The sequence below is a fragment of the Pelobates fuscus genome, chromosome 5, assembly GCF_036172605.1.
Source record: "Pelobates fuscus isolate aPelFus1 chromosome 5, aPelFus1.pri, whole genome shotgun sequence".
Classification (NCBI taxonomy): Eukaryota; Metazoa; Chordata; class Amphibia; order Anura; family Pelobatidae; genus Pelobates; species Pelobates fuscus.
The window spans coordinates 98,578,220-98,594,852 of record NC_086321.1 but is presented as its reverse complement, the minus strand read 5'-3'; the positions used below and the strand labels follow the sequence as shown (position 1 = coordinate 98,594,852).

Below are 16,633 nucleotides of genomic sequence, written 5' to 3'. Positions count from 1 at the left end.
CGGTACTGGAGCATGCATTACCTTTGTTATTTTAGGGAGAAGCCGTCTCTTTTGAAAGTATCTTCTTTGTATTCTTTTTCGAGTTCGTTTCACTGTAGCTATGGACTATGGAGGAGAAAAAAAAAAACAAAAAACAAAAAAAAACACAGTTAAACCCCTTTTTATTTTGGCAAGTTTTCAGGATTGTTCCAGCAATATATTGCCATATACCTACCAATCTGGAAAAAATGGTAAAATACTGAATCAGCTCCAGCAGTGTATCTCCGGAAAGGCAAAGGGGTACATTTTATCCTAGGGCCACTAACCTAAATGGATTCCTGTCTGCTGCGCCTCATTCCTCACTGATTAATAGCAACCAGAGGTGTCTTGTGATGCCTGTTTTGCAAATGTGAGACCGGAAGCAGGAATTGTGCAGAGCTTTTGCCAGATTAGCACTGTGTGGGTTGGTGCTTGGGCTGGTAGCTCTGCAATCACAATGCACTCCAGGCCTGTACAGGACACTGGGATAATTCTAAGGAAAATGGAGGATTTGGGCCAGGCCAGATTATGTTGAGTATGATGCAGAATGGTTTTCAAAATACAAGGGGATGAGATTAGACATTGGTGTCTACGGAGACACAGGAAACAAAGTTGATCACGTAGCCAGGCACAGATTCCTATTAATGCTGCCTCATACAGATAGAGGATGCTACTCTAGTGACTCCAGTAGCCTCTATTTGTGAAACCCAAATCATAGTTTCCGTGAGTGTGATCACTCACACCAATTCATTAGTTTTAAGTGCTAACAAGGTCGTTTGCACTTGTCCCCAAGGCTAGAATTGCCAACCCTCCCCTGACTTCTAAGCTGTACACCAGCTTTTTTTTTTTTTTTAAATACAGATTGCATATTCGTACTTTTGGGTGATTCAGAAGTATATTACAGTGAGCCATTAACCCGAGAAGATACATACCTTGTGACGAACAGAACCTCGCCAAATGCTTTTGGAGGGGCCTGCTTGCCAGCCTTCTGCCAAAAGACTATGGGCCAGGTCAGCGACTGTAAAGACCCATATTTTATTCCCCTTGGTTCGGCACTTTACATTTGTGCGCATAGAACTGAATGCTAGCTCCCTGGTGGCTGTTCGCATGGACCAAAACCATAAATAGACTACAGGGGGACTTAGCTGCGAATGCCCTGGAACTATTTTTGGCATGAAGACGTCTCGGTTCCTGGTGGCTGTTCGCATGGACCAAAACCATAAATAGACTACAGCGGCACTTAGCCACGATTCTATGGAACAGTTTTGGGCATGGACCATGCGGTCGGTCAAACGGACTTCCAGGAAATTCCTGAATTGATCTGGGTGATTTTTGAGAGAGTCTCCATTTTGTTTAAATGTACATAGGGATTTAGGCCAGAGCGCAGGTAACATTCTCTTTGTTTTTACTAGGATTTTTGGATATGTTGGTCACCCAGATCGGGGCTATCAAAGGATGTAACTTTTGTGGGGATTTCATGTGTTTTGGGTGTTTTGAAAAAAAAAAAGGGGTGTTTTGTGTGTCTGGAGATAATTGAGTTAATACAGTACTTGACTCAATTTTATAACATGACAGGAGGCTTCGTATTTGCTTAAGTCTCTCTTTACTAGAACTCCACAGCAGCACAGAAAAAACAACCAATCAGAAAAAAAGTCAGATACTATAAAACTCCCCTCCCCATGCATCATTTCCTCTTTCTTTGTTGCTCCGCATCAGTACAGGTCAGAGTACCACTGCCTCCTGCTTATGTGGGTGGCTTTGGGTTGTATTATGATTTATTAGGATTTATATTTGATTTCTTAGTATATTTACTTATTTGTTATCTGTACCTTTATTTAGTACCATGTGTTCTGTACTTCTATATATTATGTTATTTTTTGTGTCATTGTCTGCTTACATATATTTCTTCTTCCTTTGCCTTTGCTCCCCCTGTCGTCTTAGGGATTCCTTCCCTTCCATGTGGTAGTTTTAGGGGAGTTCTTGGGGGTCTTCCCTGTTTCACATGTCTTCCCTCCCTCCCCTCACTGCCCACTCTCTTTGCCCGCCATTTTCCGCGGGCTGCCTGCGCGGTATAGGGGTTTCAGGAGACTAGCCTCAAGGCTGCCTCCTGATTTCCCCGTTCCCCTAGTTCCATTCCGGCGACCGAGGTGCTCGCGGTCGGACGCGAGTACCCGCCGGCCGTTCCACTCACACACGTGGCCGCCCCGTCCACCACATGGCCGACCGCCGCGCTCAAATTCTTCACAGAGCCGCAGGCGGCCGACCGGGTGGAGGAGTGTGCACCTACCCGCGGCCTCTCCTCCGCCCACGGTGGTCGGATCGCGGCTATCGCTGCCCTGCCTTTTCCCCGGCGGATTGCCTTCCGTTTTGTGTGGAACGGAGGGCTCTGTGCTGCATCCCATGCCTTCCTCCCATGTACTATGTATTTGCAGCATATATCTCACAGATTACTGTGTGTCTTAGGGCATTTTTCACTTCTTCAGATATATTGTATACTGTGAGTTTTTATTGGATATTCTGTCTTGCTCTGGTTTTTCTCTGACAACCACATATTAGTTTTTACTGACAGCATATATCACATAGTTTTCTGCCAGCGTTTTTCACATATTAGTTTTGCTGTCAGTGTATGTCACATTAGTTCTTACTGACAGTGTACGTCACGCATTAGTTTTACTGACAGGGTATATCACATTTTAGTTTTCTGATAGTGTATATCACATTTTAGTTTTCTGACGGTGTATATCACATTAGTCTTTCCGACAGTGTATATCACATTTTAGTTTTCTGACGGTGTATATCACATTAGTCTTTCCGACAGTGTATATCACATTAGTCTCACTGACAGTGTATATCACATTTAGTTTTTCTGACAGTGGAGCTCACATTTTAGCTTTGCTTTGCTGTCTATGTATATCACATATTAGTTTTACCGACGTCGTATATCACATATTAGTTTACTGACAGCGTGTATCACATATTAGTTTACTGACAGTGTATATCACATATTGGTTTACTGACAGTGTAGGTCACACATTAGTTTTACTGACAGTGGATATCACATGTTAGTTTGCTCTGCGGACAGTGTATATCACAGATTCTGTGAGTTTTACCGACAGTGTGTATCACGGTTTACTGTGGGTTTGTTGTCGGTGTATAGCGCGGATCGCTGAGTGTTTCCGTTGATTGTGTATATCGCAGATTGATGCGAGTTTTGCTGACGGTGTATGTCACGGATCGCTGTGAGTTTTACTGTCAGTGTATATCTACAGGTTTCTGTGAGTGCCTGATGGGATACGTCACAGGTTATTGTGAGTTGCAGATATATATGAACTCAGTTACACAGACTCTGTACAGGGTGTTTACAGTGCCAGTTAGCTCTAGGATTCATCTCCGTCTCAGTATATATTTTTTCTGCCCAGCTGGAAGTCTCTGTGAGACTACTCTGGTATGATTTCTCTGTCCCTGGCATATTTTTCTCGCTTACAGACCTGGCTCTGACTCAAACTGGTAAGGGAGACCAGTCTACGCTGACACCATAATTTTTTACCAGTTTCCCGGGGGAATTCATTGAGTTGGCCATCGTTAGCCCTACTCCTGGACGTGCCCATGGTTTCAATACCCTTCAGGTGGTATGATGAGGGTAATCTATAATGTGATAAGAAATTTCCACAGATCTGTGTGAACATGGGCATACCAATTCGCAGTTTACGGAGAGTATTGCTCAGTGCATCTTACATTCATGGACATGGTAGTCACTGGAGCAACTTCCGCTTATACCCTATACGGATGGAATACCACTATTTGCCTGCTGGGCATTGAGGGACTGCGAGTCCCGGTTCAGGTTATTCATACGGCGTTACGCTGCCTATGGGTTGGCGTCTAGAGGTCCTATGTCACAGGGTGCTCTGAGGATCTGCTTTTTTTAGGGACCTCTGCTGAAACTCGGAGGTCCCCATTGCTCACTCCATACCCATTGTAACGCGCTACGGAATCGGAGAGCGCTATTTGAATAACATGTTATCATAATATAACAATAATACACAATTCAGGATTGGCCTGCTATGTCTGTGCCCATAAGAACGGCCTGCTATGTCTGTGCCATAAGAACGGCCCGCTGTGTCTGTGCCCATAAGGTCGGCCCGCTGTGTCTGTGCCCATAAGGTCGGCCTGCTGTGTCTGTGCCCATAAGGTCGGCCTGCTGTGTCTGTGCCCATAAGGTCGGCCTGCTGTGTCTGTGCCCATAAGGTCGGCCTGCTGTGTCTGTGCCCATAAGGTCGGCCTGCTGTGTCTGTGCCCATAAGGTCGGCCTGCTGTGTCTGTGCCCATAAGGTCGGCCTGCTGTGTCTGTGCCCATAAGGTCGGCCTGCTGTGTCTGTGCCCATAAGGTCGGCCTGCTGTGTCTGTGCCCATAAGGTCGGCCTGCTGTGTCTGTGCCCATAAGGTCGGCCTGCTGTGTCTGTGCCCATAAGGTCGGCCTGCTGTGTCTGTGCCCATAAGGTCGGCCTGCTGTGTCTGTGCCCATAAGGTCGGCCTGCTGTGTCTGTGCCCATAAGGTCGGCCTGCTGTGTCTGTGCCCATAAGGTCGGCCTGCTGTGTCTGTGCCCATAAGGTCGGCCTGCTGTGTCTGTGCCCATAAGGTCGGCCTGCTGTGTCTGTGCCCATAAGATCGGCCTGCTGTGTCTGTGCCCATAAGATCGGCCTGCTGTGTCTGTGCCCATAAGATCGGCCTGCTATGTCTGTGCCCATAAGTACGACCTGCTATGTCTGTCCCCATAAGTACGGCCGGCTACGTCTGTGCCTATTAAGAATGTCGGTACCTATTAAGACGGCCTGTTATGTCTGGGTGCCGTACCCCTACTAGGCCGCAGACCTGGGGGAATATCACTGGGGAAATGCCGGTGCCCACCAGTGACATGGAAATAGGCAGGTGTCCAGACTGGCATCTTTGCCAATCTATCCAAGAGGAAACCAGTATACGGCCATCTGAATACGGTGGTTAGAGTGAAGGCCCTAAACCTCATGCCTGAAGGGCAGGGTTTTTTATAAGGTACCCGGTCATGCATCTCCAAGGAAGACTTCGCACGGGCAAGGATCGGTGCTCAAGAATTATGTATTTTTCTCTTATCTGCGTTAATTTTTTCGTTTTCGTAACTTCTTTTTCCTTCGCTCGGGTCGTCGAGAGGCCTGACTTGACCTCCCCCGACCTCCCGGGTGCTTGTGGATTGCGGAGAACGTCTCCAGCTTTCCTCTGGCTACCAACGGTCGTCCTGGACCCCGCGCGCGCGCACGGGATCCGGGCGGACAGTTGGTAGTTTTTTCTTTTCCATTGTTGTTTTCTTCCGCGGATTGCCATCAGCCTTATACTGATATTGGTATTGGGTGTACCCTGCAATTGGTCACCCTGAGTCTCTAGGGACTCTAGTTTGGACCACAGGAGGGTGCGGCCCTCCATCATCCCGATTCAAGAATCCTTTATTTTCAGGAACAGAGAGCGTACCCTCTCAGATACAGGACGGACACTGATTTGTTATTGGAGGGCGCAGCCCTCCCTCAACCTCGGCCGAATACTGGGCTGGATACAGAGTACATGTTCGGAGGACACGTTCTCATAGAAGGAACCGGTCACGGATGTAAACCCTACTGTTTTGGTTGTTAACAGGCGCGGCCGCTCAGACTATCGGCCGGACGCTATCACGTTAGTCGATCTCATTAGATGAGAACGCGGCTCTCTCGTACACTCTACACTCTACACAGGCTTGTACCTGTGCAAGACATCGGTGACTGCATAGTGGGGCGTCCCTCCTGCATTCAATTAGATCTGACGCCCGTACTACTGATTTCGTTATAGAGGACTGCCTAGTCATACAAGATATAAATTTAGTCTGGATCCCTCTATTCTATCTCCTGTGAGGGCTCTACTGGGTCCGGATCACTTAGGTACACATACTACTGGAGATAGTACGGCTAACGGATGGCCTCAGGTATTACGAGAGTGCAGGTTTTTGGTATTTTCTGCACCTTATAAATCGGAAACCTGCTTTCTGTTTTTGGATATCCAGGCTATTGCCGCACAGACCGTTTCTCCCATGTCAAGATGACAGGAGCTACGGAACCTTCATGGAGCGAAAGGACACTGCCTTGCTCGGGTACCAAGATTAAGGAAGGCCAGTTATCCGGTCCCTAGGTAACCGCACACATGGTTCACATGGTAAGACCGGACATCCCGGTTGGCTTGAGTTCCCTGCTCATACGATCTTGGGAGAAGGGGGCAGGACGGCCCCATCTCCTCGGAACGCATACCTGGCGAACAGGATTCGGAGTTGGTGGGTCCTCAGTCTATTAGCTATTTACCCCTCGCGGGAGCCATTCTGCTTTTTGATTCACGCTAACCTACTCTTCAACTACCGTCGAGGAGACCTACGTGACCTTGGGGGAGTACCTGGGGTACCCCGACTCCTACACAGACACCTTTCACTCTTAGGCGAGGACATACCTGGATGGAAATCTGCACTCCGGTTTGCACTCTCCATCCCTTTGAATATTTCTGGGATTCTCTGTTCCAGAAATTAGTCGACCACTGTTCCTCCACACGAGTTCAGTTCGGAACCATGACTGGACGTCCTTTTGGAATCTTTTCTCTACAGAGTCCGAGGATTACACAGTCCATTTGGAATGTCGGAATCACTTAGGATACGGCTAATTGACAACACTACAGTTTTATTCCCGGATGAGACACCTCACCAGGTAGACCAGGAGTGAACGAAGGATCATACTCGGTTATATTGAGTCTTGGTGGTGGACTTAGACACATTCCTTGTGATTGGGGATCTACCTGCAAGATCGCGTCGCCGGATGACCCTGACACGATCGAAGGAACCACCCTACAGATCAAGAGTTGAGACAAGGTGGCAATTTCTTCTCGCGGCCTTGCATCCGCAAAAGGCCTTCATTATTTTACAATTACAGGAATATAGCCGATAGGTCAGTTTGCAAGCTCAGGTCCCAACCGCTAGGAAGCGGGTGACAACAACAAGTTTGTTGGATCTATCAGCAGATGGTGTTTTTTCTGTGTTTTGAGATGCTTCATCGGCTGACATCTTCATTGATCCGTCTACTGTCGTTTTTCGCAGTTGGTAAGTACAATTAGGATTACTCCGCTATCTCCTGGAATAGGTACCAGCGACACAACCAGCGTTGGATTGGTGATCTGAGCGTTGAAACAGCAAATACGAAGCCTCCTGTCATGTTATAAAATTGTAGATTATGCTAGCTTTAGTGTACCTATAATCTTAATTTTATTAATGACAGGAGGCGAGTATTTCCCACCCATTTTTATCCCTCCCTTGTTCTATGTTTATAGTTTGGTTTGATCAGGTACGTATGCAACTCTGCTTGTTGTCTCTGCTACCTGTTGCATGCTCTTATGTCTTTTCTTTCATAAGTAGGGTTGGGATATCTAGAATTTAAGGTAATTTTGGTTGCTACATGGGTGCACACATGTTTATTCAGAGTACATTTCATTGGATAATCAACCTGTTCGATTCTGTTTTTTCTCTCGTTTCAGCTTACAGTCCATCAACACTATCTAGTTTGACGGTTACTCTCGGATGGTGGACGTCATTATATTCATCGTGTCTAGGACTTCGTTTCTTCCCCATGATGTTCTCTGCCTTTTATTCTGTTTTTGTCGCAGCTTGAAAGAGGAAATGATGCATGGGGAGGGGAGTTTTATAGTATCTGACTTTTTTTCTGATTGGTTGTTTTTTCTGTGCTGCTGTGGAGTTCTAGTAAAGAGAGACTTAAGCAAATACTCGCCTCCTGTCATTAATAAAATTAAGATTATAGGTACACTAAAGCTAGCATAATCTACAATTATCTCCCAGGTACAGAGGAGGGATTGACCTAGTTTGTATGGGAGTGCCCTGGACCTGAAAGCCAATGTGATTGTGTTTTTGATTCTACTGTGGTTTACTCTCAGATCCAGAGGGGAGTTCCCCTTGCATGGGGACTGTCAAAAGGCCAGTTGTGGTCAACAGAGCCTCGTCTCGTGATTGTAGGGAACAGCTATACCAGCTTCGGATTGCTGTACTGGCTATAATCACTAGCTCTTGTAAGAGCTACACAACTATACCTGCTAGACACTTTGGAGTAGGAGAGGTCCACCCACTGGAAGCTGGATCCTGGGCTTGGGTCCAGGGTGGGTGGAGGACAGCGAGACCCCAGCCAAGCTGCGGCGGCCAAGGGGCTACGGCGCTTATGGTGTTCGATGCGGTGATTATAGTACTCCAGGCTACTAGGAAGCAGCGATTAGAGGAGGCACCCAGTCGGGGTGCCAGGTGGTCAGTCACATACATAAAGACTTCTTTCAATCACCCTTTAACATAAAAACTATTACACCAGTAATCTCCAACTTAAACACTGCAACATTATGGTTGTTGTCAGGGCTGCCATAAGACATTTTTGGGCCCCTGACACAGCTCAAGGTCTGGGCCCCAGGGCCTGCCCCTTAGTCCAGCCACATGGATGTGGTGCGCGTATAGTGAAGGCCGAGTGCGCGCGCGTATAGTGAAGGCTGTGTGTATTAGTAAATGTGTGTGTAGAGTGGATGTAGTTATGTGTGTGTATAGAGTGGATGTAGTTATGTGTGTGTATAGAGTGGATGTAGTTATGTGTGTGTGTATAGAGTGGATGTAGTTATGTGTGTGTATAGAGTGGATGTAGTTATGTGTGTGTGTATAGAGTGGATGTAGTTATGTGTGTGTGTGTAGAGTGGATGTAGTTATGTGTGTGTGTAGAGTGGATGTAGTTATGTGTGTGTAGAGTGGATGTAGTTATGTGTGTGTAGAGTGGATGTAGTTATGTGTGTGTAGAGTGGATGTAGTTATGTGTGTGTAGAGTGGATGTAGTTATGTGTGTGTAGAGTGGATGTAGTTATGTGTGTGTAGAGTGGATGTAGTTATGTGTGTGTAGAGTGGATGTAGTTATGTGTGTGTAGAGTGGATGTAGTTATGTGTGTGTAGAGTGGATGTAGTTATGTGTGTGTAGAGTGGATGTAGTTATGTGTGTGTAGAGTGGATGTAGTTATGTGTGTGTAGAGTGGATGTAGTTATGTGTGTGTAGAGTGGATGTAGTTGTGTGTGTAGAGTGGATGTAGTTGTGTGTGTGTAGAGTGGATGTAGTTGTGTGTGTGTAGAGTGGATGTAGTTGTGTGTGTGTAGAGTGGATGTAGTTGTGTGTGTGTAGAGTGGATGTAGTTGTGTGTGTGTAGAGTGGATGTAGTTGTGTGTGTGTAGAGTGGATGTAGTTGTGTGTGTGTAGAGTGGATGTAGTTGTGTGTGTGTAGAGTGGATGTAGTTGTGTGTGTGTAGAGTGGATGTAGTTGTGTGTGTGTAGAGTGGATGTAGTTGTGTGTGTGTAGAGTGGATGTAGTTGTGTGTGTGTAGAGTGGATGTAGTTGTGTGTGTGTAGAGTGGATGTAGTTGTGTGTGTGTAGAGTGGATGTAGTTGTGTGTGTGTAGAGTGGATGTAGTTGTGTGTGTGTAGAGTGGATGTAGTTGTGTGTGTGTAGAGTGGATGTAGTTGTGTGTGTAGAGTGGATGTAGTTGTGTGTGTGTAGAGTGGATGTAGTTGTGTGTGTGTAGAGTGGATGTAGTTGTGTGTGTGTAGAGTGGATGTAGTTGTGTGTGTGTAGAGTGGATGTAGTTGTGTGTGTGTAGAGTGGATGTAGTTGTGTGTGTGTAGAGTGGATGTAGTTGTGTGTGTGTAGAGTGGATGTAGTTGTGTGTGTGTAGAGTGGATGTAGTTGTGTGTGTGTAGAGTGGATGTAGTTGTGTGTGTAGGCATGTAATGTGTAAAGGGAGGGTGGACATTTTTTTTTTTTTTACACATTTACAAAAATATATATTTTATAACAATTTATTTTACTCCACCCTCCCTTGCTTCTTACCTGGCCAGGGAGGGGGAGATCGCATACCATGGTTATCCGTGGCAATGCTCTGATGGCTGCGGTACTTGCGAGATCTAGACAGGGGAGCTGCTGGGAAGGAAAGTGAGGTCTCCTGCGGACCCCCAACTACCTGTTTGTTGCAGATGGGGCCCGCATCACACTCACTTCCCTTCTCAGAAGCTCCCTTGTCTAACTCTCGCGGCCTGCGTGCCACGTGGAGCATTGCCATGGTAACCCATGGCAACGCTCTGACAGCCGCAGGACTGCTGGAAAGGGAAGCGAGTGTGCTGCGGGCCCCATCTTCAACAAACAGGTAGTCGGGAGCCCACAGGTACACATATATAGCAAAAATCACTATATATATATATATATATATATATATATATATATATATATATATATATATATATATATATATATATATATATATATATATATATATATATATATATATGTGTGTGTACATAGGTAATGTGGGACCTGAAACTCCCATCATGGCTGTCATGCCCTGGTTGTTGTTACAATATGCATCCAGAAGATGCAATGAGACATTCCCTAGGTATATTTAAAGATTTGTGAACCAAGCAAATGCTGCAGTTTCCAGTTCTCAGACTACTTCCTGTCTTCTACAAACATATGTGATCCTAAAAACACTCCAGCAGTAGTTCCTTCTTATGATGTTACACCTTCTCCCTCATCGGGCAAAGTCTCGTGGGTAACGTGGCAAAGTCAACTTTTATATATTATTTCAAAGCATGCTCCTTCATTTTTAAATCTTAAGTCTCTAGAAAGGGATAATCCATTAACTTCAAAAACTCCATATTGGAAAAATGTTTTTACACAACAACCTCTTTATTTCATGGCATTTACCTTTTTGTTTTCATTGTATCTCAGGACAGGTCTTCGTCTCAGTCCAAATCGTTTCAGTCTAGGTCTCAACTGCGTAGCTGAAACCAGATCCTTTTCATCATCACTCTGTAGCTTACTCTAAAGGACAGGAGAATAAATCAGATAATTAAAATATCAAAAGGTCACTAGTAAAACAGAAATAGGTTGGAAAAAAGACTTCTGGGATAGAATGCCAACTTAAAAGAGTGCAGAGAGTAGTTGTAGATGGAAATTTTTCAAATTGGACAAAAGTGGTAAGTGTAGTGCCACAAGGCTCTGTTCTAGATCCACATCTCATTCTATGTATACATTATCTTGACATGGTCATTGAAAGTCATTTCTCTGTGTTTGCAACTAACACATAACTAGGTAATAAAATATCGGAAAGGCTTGAAAAACTGGAATATCCGCCTTTTGGATCAACAGTATAAGATAATGGACTTTACAGTTGAACTTTATGGAATTTTTTTATTTTTTCCAACCTAGACAACTATGTAAGATTAACAGAATGTAATTATATAGAGAAGACTATGTACATAGTGACATTGTGCATGGGCAAAGCTCTCCAAATAAAATGCTAAACTGCATCTCTGTCGAGTCATAATTAAAATTTACAATGTCAAAGACTTATTAGGACAAGGAAATGTCAGGTAATCAAAGCACGGCTGAATAAGCTTAGATTGTGAAGATTAGTAACTTGTTTTTTCATTGTATGTCCACCTACTCCTTTTGGCTGCCCTGATACAAACAAGGGGTGGAAACTAATGAGACCTCTTTTATAGATAAATAAATAAATAAAATAAAACACAAGCCAGACTCATTCTTTAGAAGAACACTCAGCACTATACCCACTGCACCCTGCAATAGTGGTTTTGGTACCAGAAATGCCCTGATGGTCACACTCCATCCCCTGTCGTAAGAAGGCAAGCCATTTTAAAATGGTGTAACTATATCTGGGGTCCTGCACTGCTTCCTGAAGCACTCTTTCTAAGCCAAGCAATGCAAGGAGAGTGAATAGCCAACTGTGTCAGCCAGGAAGTTGCAGGGCATCGCTCAGATAGAGAGCTAATTAAAACACCTGCATAGGAGCTTCTGGTGCTTCATAGTAATAGTGGAAGCAGGGAGCAGCACCTGGAAGACCCCCAACAAGTTTGATTGTAATAGTGGTTAAGGTATGTAAAGCTCTAGAGATTGTTTAGTGCTCTGAAATTGTTAAAAGTCTTTAAAAGGACACCATAGTCACCAGAACTACAGCTTAATGTAGTATGTTCAGAGAAAAGATAGTGTTTACATTGCTGCCTAAGAACACCTTGAGGCAGTAACTCAAGAAGGCCACTAGAGGTACTTCCTGGGTTAGTGGTGCACAGCATTAACATTCTACACGTTATGCATGGAGGCCCTGAACGTTCCTCATAGACATGTATTGATTTAATGCATCTCTATGAAGAGATGCTGATTGGTGCAGTGTAGCATTTTTCCGCAAAAATGCAAGTTTCCCAATGCATTCCTACGGGAAAGCAATGGATTGGCTGATAATCTCAGTCAAGGAGTTGGAGGAAGGGCGGGGCCAACCACAGGGAAACTGGTGCTGCGTTAGAAAAGGCAAGTAACATACCTTTTTCAAGGAGGGGGCACAAAGGGGGGGTCTGTCACCTAAATAGTGTTTTCAAATGTGTCAGGAATACACGTCTGTATTCCTGACACTATGTTCCTTTAAAAGGGATACTCCACTGCCTAAATTTTTTTTTTAAAGCTCTGTTTAGTAGATCTACTCAATGAAAACATGCACGCATTATTTTAATGCATTTCTTTCCACTTGGTATAGATCTACAATAAATGCAGCACAATAGTGGATACACCTGCTAACACGGACTCCGGTTACTAATGAAAAATATCCATAGTTTGTTGATTCAGTTAAACTTAAAGGAACACTATAGTCACCTAAATAACTTTAGCTAAATAAAGCAGTTTTAGTGTATATTTCATTCCCCTGCAATTTCACTGCTCAATTCACTATCATTTAGGAGTTAAATCACTGTTTCTGTTTATGCAGCCCTAGCCACACCTCCCCTGGCTATGATTGACAGAGCCTGCATGAAAAAAAAAAATCCTGGTTTCACTTTTAAACAGATGTAATTTACCTTAAATATTTGTATCTCAATCTCTAAATTGAACTTTAATCACATACAGGAGGCTCTTGCAGGGTCTAGCAAGCTATTAACATAGCAGGGGATAAGAAAATCTCAATTAAACAGAACTTGCAATAAAGAAAGCCTAAATAGGGCTCTCTTTACAGGAAGTGTTTATGGAAGGCTGTGCAAGTCACATGCAGGGAGGTGTGACTAGGGTTCATAAACAAAGGGAATTAACTCCTAAATGGCAGAGGATTGAGCAGTGAGGCTGCAGGGGCATGTTCTATACACCAAAACTGCTTCATTAAGCTAAAGTTGTTCAGGTGACTATAGTGTCCCTTTAACGTCCAAAAAAAATAAAATAAAAAAGAATGGGGACACCGAAAACAAGTCAAGAAGAAACAAATGTTTTAGGCCACTTCATTTTAGGCAACGCTGCCCTGGAAATAGCTCCTTTTTTCCTTATTCATGTGTTTGCCATGTCCCCAGCAGTGACGTCGGTCCCTGGCACTGAAGCACCAGGAGCAGAAGAAACCTACCATCCACGAGGGACAGGAAACCTGCATCCACGAGGGACAGTTTCAGGAAAGTAAAAAGGAGTAATGAATGAACACAGGTACACATAGTAAATTGACTTTTACACACATTAATTTCTATCGATCACAATGTCACAGTCTTTGTGAATTCTGCCCAGTCCCCAGACAATGACAGTGCCACTTTAAACAGCTTCCAGAGATTCTGCTCAAATGTACGCAATTAGCATGTTAAACTCACGTTAAAAATTTGTCGAGAACCCACCAGGATTGGGATACTGTGATGTAGTGGTGGGCTTAATGTGATATGGCAGAACTGAATCCCTTTTTTGCAAAGACAGGCGATTAAGTAGCCTTATAAAATGTAAATATCCTTCTGTGGAAACGTTCTCTTCCTAACCAAGGTTGCAGCATGGCCATTTTTTCCTGAATTTGGTCATTCAGATTTGAATTCACTAAAATGACAAATTTAGCAGCTAAACCTTGTAGAAACCATTCATACATAAAACAATGCTTTTGAGCTAAACTGCAGATTAATAAGTGATATTACAAATTCTGCAGTGCTGTACAATAGGTGAACTAACAAACAAGTAGCTGCAACAGGAACAGCAGGTGCCAAGTGTATAAAGAGTAAGACAAGATGTATTTCATGTAAAATGTCATTACAATGAAAGATTAGGTTTTTTTTTTATTTTTTTTATTTTTTTAAGATGACAAATGCAGAACCGACAGAACAGAATGTAGTTTATTGAGGTGTGGGGAGGTAAAGCTAGTAATTGTTTAATTAATATGCCTTCTTAAAGAAGAAAGTTTTAAGTCTCAGTTAAGTGTATAATCGGATTTGTTTTTAGGTTTTTACAGACGAAAAAAATAAAAAAATACCACCACAAAAAACCCACACACAACACAAAACATACCTCCACACAGCAATATTTAAAAGGAGGGTGGAAGCCAAGGACAACCACATCACAAAAATCGCTTATGCTATCTGCAGGCTATATCTCAAACCAAGATGATTATGTGGGTTGTGCAGCTAAAGAATTCAACGGTTTACACAAATAAAACAGATCACCAGCAACATGTGTTTTTAAAGTGCCAGACATGCTTCATGTAATACGTAACCCAGGCTTATTCACGCACTGCCATTTTTTCAGACAGATTTTAGCAGTGGTACTTACTGATAATAGACAAGCAGCCATAACTTGCTTTAAACAATGTTTCAGACCAAAAGCACAGCACACTGGAAGGAAAGAAACAACAAGAGTCTAGTCACTGGGTGGTTTAAATATCTTCTAGATTAGCTAATTGGTCGCTCGTTAGCAGAATGCTAATTGTTGGTGCAAAATATATTCTGGAATAATTATTCTAATACATAAATATTTCAGTTAGGAAATAAATAAAACTATTTATACAAACTGAACATAACACACGTATGCACCCCACACGTATTTATTTGAAGAGGTTTCCTTCAGTTTAGAACAATGAGCCAATAGGAACAATACACCAACAGGCCAGGATTTAGACGTTTCCTAATTCGGTTTAAATCAGGTTTATTTATTTTGAAATTCACTTTAAATTTCCAACAACTCCCACTTTAGTGAATTATCCTTCTTTATGTTTGTGAAAAGCACATAAAATGTGTTGTCCTGTATTATGTATCCAGGAAGGAAATCTGTTAATTAAGGCAGCTCAATGAAGTGGTCTGGGTGCCAGGTCCCCTTAATTTTAACCCTGCAGCTGAAAACATAGCAGATTCAGAGAAACTACTATGTTTACATTGCAGGGTTAACCCAGCCTCTAGTGGCTGTCTCCCTGACAGCCATTAGAGGCACTTCCACGATTTACACTGTGTAAATCACACTTACCTGACACTGGACGTCCTCACGGAGTCCAGCGTCAGATAAGATCCCCATAGTTGAGTAATCCCCATCATTGAGTAATGCTTTCCTATGGGCGGGTTTGAATGCGCGCGCGGGTTTGAATGCGCATGCGCATTCGGCTCCACTCGGGAGCTGACGTCAATGGGGGAGGAGAGGTAAAATTAAGGTAAGGATTATGGTAAGATTAAGGTTAATTAACCATTTATTCGCCGGGGAACGGTGACTAGGGCTCTATAGCGCTAGGAATACATATTTGTATTCCTAACGCTATAGTGTTCCTTTAAGCCTGCTGCGAGGCAGAACCTTTCAAGCAATGCTCATAAAAAGCATACTTCCCAACCTTGCAAACTATGGAACTGGGAGAGGACAGTGATGGGGGCAATGACGCAGCTTATGTCTCTGGCGATGTCCAAATGGGTTGAACTTACCCAAATAGGGTGGTAGGCCCATCCAAACAAGTGACATGACAGCCTGGCACAAATAAATACCATTAATTGACCAGCACCACTTAAGGTTGCACATATACAGAATGCTGTTAAAGGATTCTGCCTATCGGGTGAATATCAACACTGAAGTTTGCACAACACAAACACTTCTAATGATGCACTCACATGTGCTTAAAGAGACCCTCTATTGCTACCCAAAAATAAATAAATAAATCACTGTGCAATAGATATACTTAAGGTTTCTATATACACAATGTTTTCTGGGACACACATAATTTCATCATGTTGATTGGCAGCACATGAAAATTTTGCCCTATATCACGGATAATGTATAGGCAGCAGGATTCCTGATTGATTTATCACCTGATTTGCTACCTGCAGCGGTTTGCTTATACATATTGCAGGGGCAGCACTTTCTGTATCTTGGCTGAGAGAGGTCAATTAACACTCTGCAATGAATGGCCAACAAGATTGTCATTTGACTTCTGTAGAACCCAGTTACATGTCACCGGCTATAAAGGATCCTTGGCATCGGATTGAGGTAAGAGGGCAAACCATTCAAAAAGGTTTTCCCTAATAATGAGACACCAGGCCATTTACTCCTGGCATCAAAGCCACTGATGCTTGGTGTAACTTTTTATATCATCTTCCTCCATTGTCCTTAGCGAAGGAGTAGATAACTATGTATGGTATCTATGGTGTGCATGCGCATCACATCCAGTTGTTCTCTCTCCCTTGCAGTTTAACATTTTCTCAGCAGCTTTACTTGTTGATACGGATTCAATCAAGT

The 16,633-nt window shown here is 43.6% G+C and overlaps 1 protein-coding gene across 1 annotated transcript in view; it reads right to left on the bottom strand.

Moving 5' to 3' along the window:
* Positions 1-14,752, bottom strand: part of LOC134612542 (G2/mitotic-specific cyclin-B1-like) — a 28,193-nt gene extending 13,441 nt beyond the window's left edge. Inside the window, exons 1-3 of the mRNA XM_063456923.1 lie at positions 14,696-14,752; positions 10,835-10,951; positions 22-105 (exon numbers count right to left, since the gene is read on the bottom strand). Of these exons, the coding sequence (XP_063312993.1) occupies positions 22-105; positions 10,835-10,951; positions 14,696-14,716 (222 nt within the window). The 5' untranslated portion in view covers positions 14,717-14,752. The remainder of the gene's footprint in view (positions 1-21; positions 106-10,834; positions 10,952-14,695) is intronic.
* Positions 14,753-16,633: the final 1,881 nt, after the last annotated feature.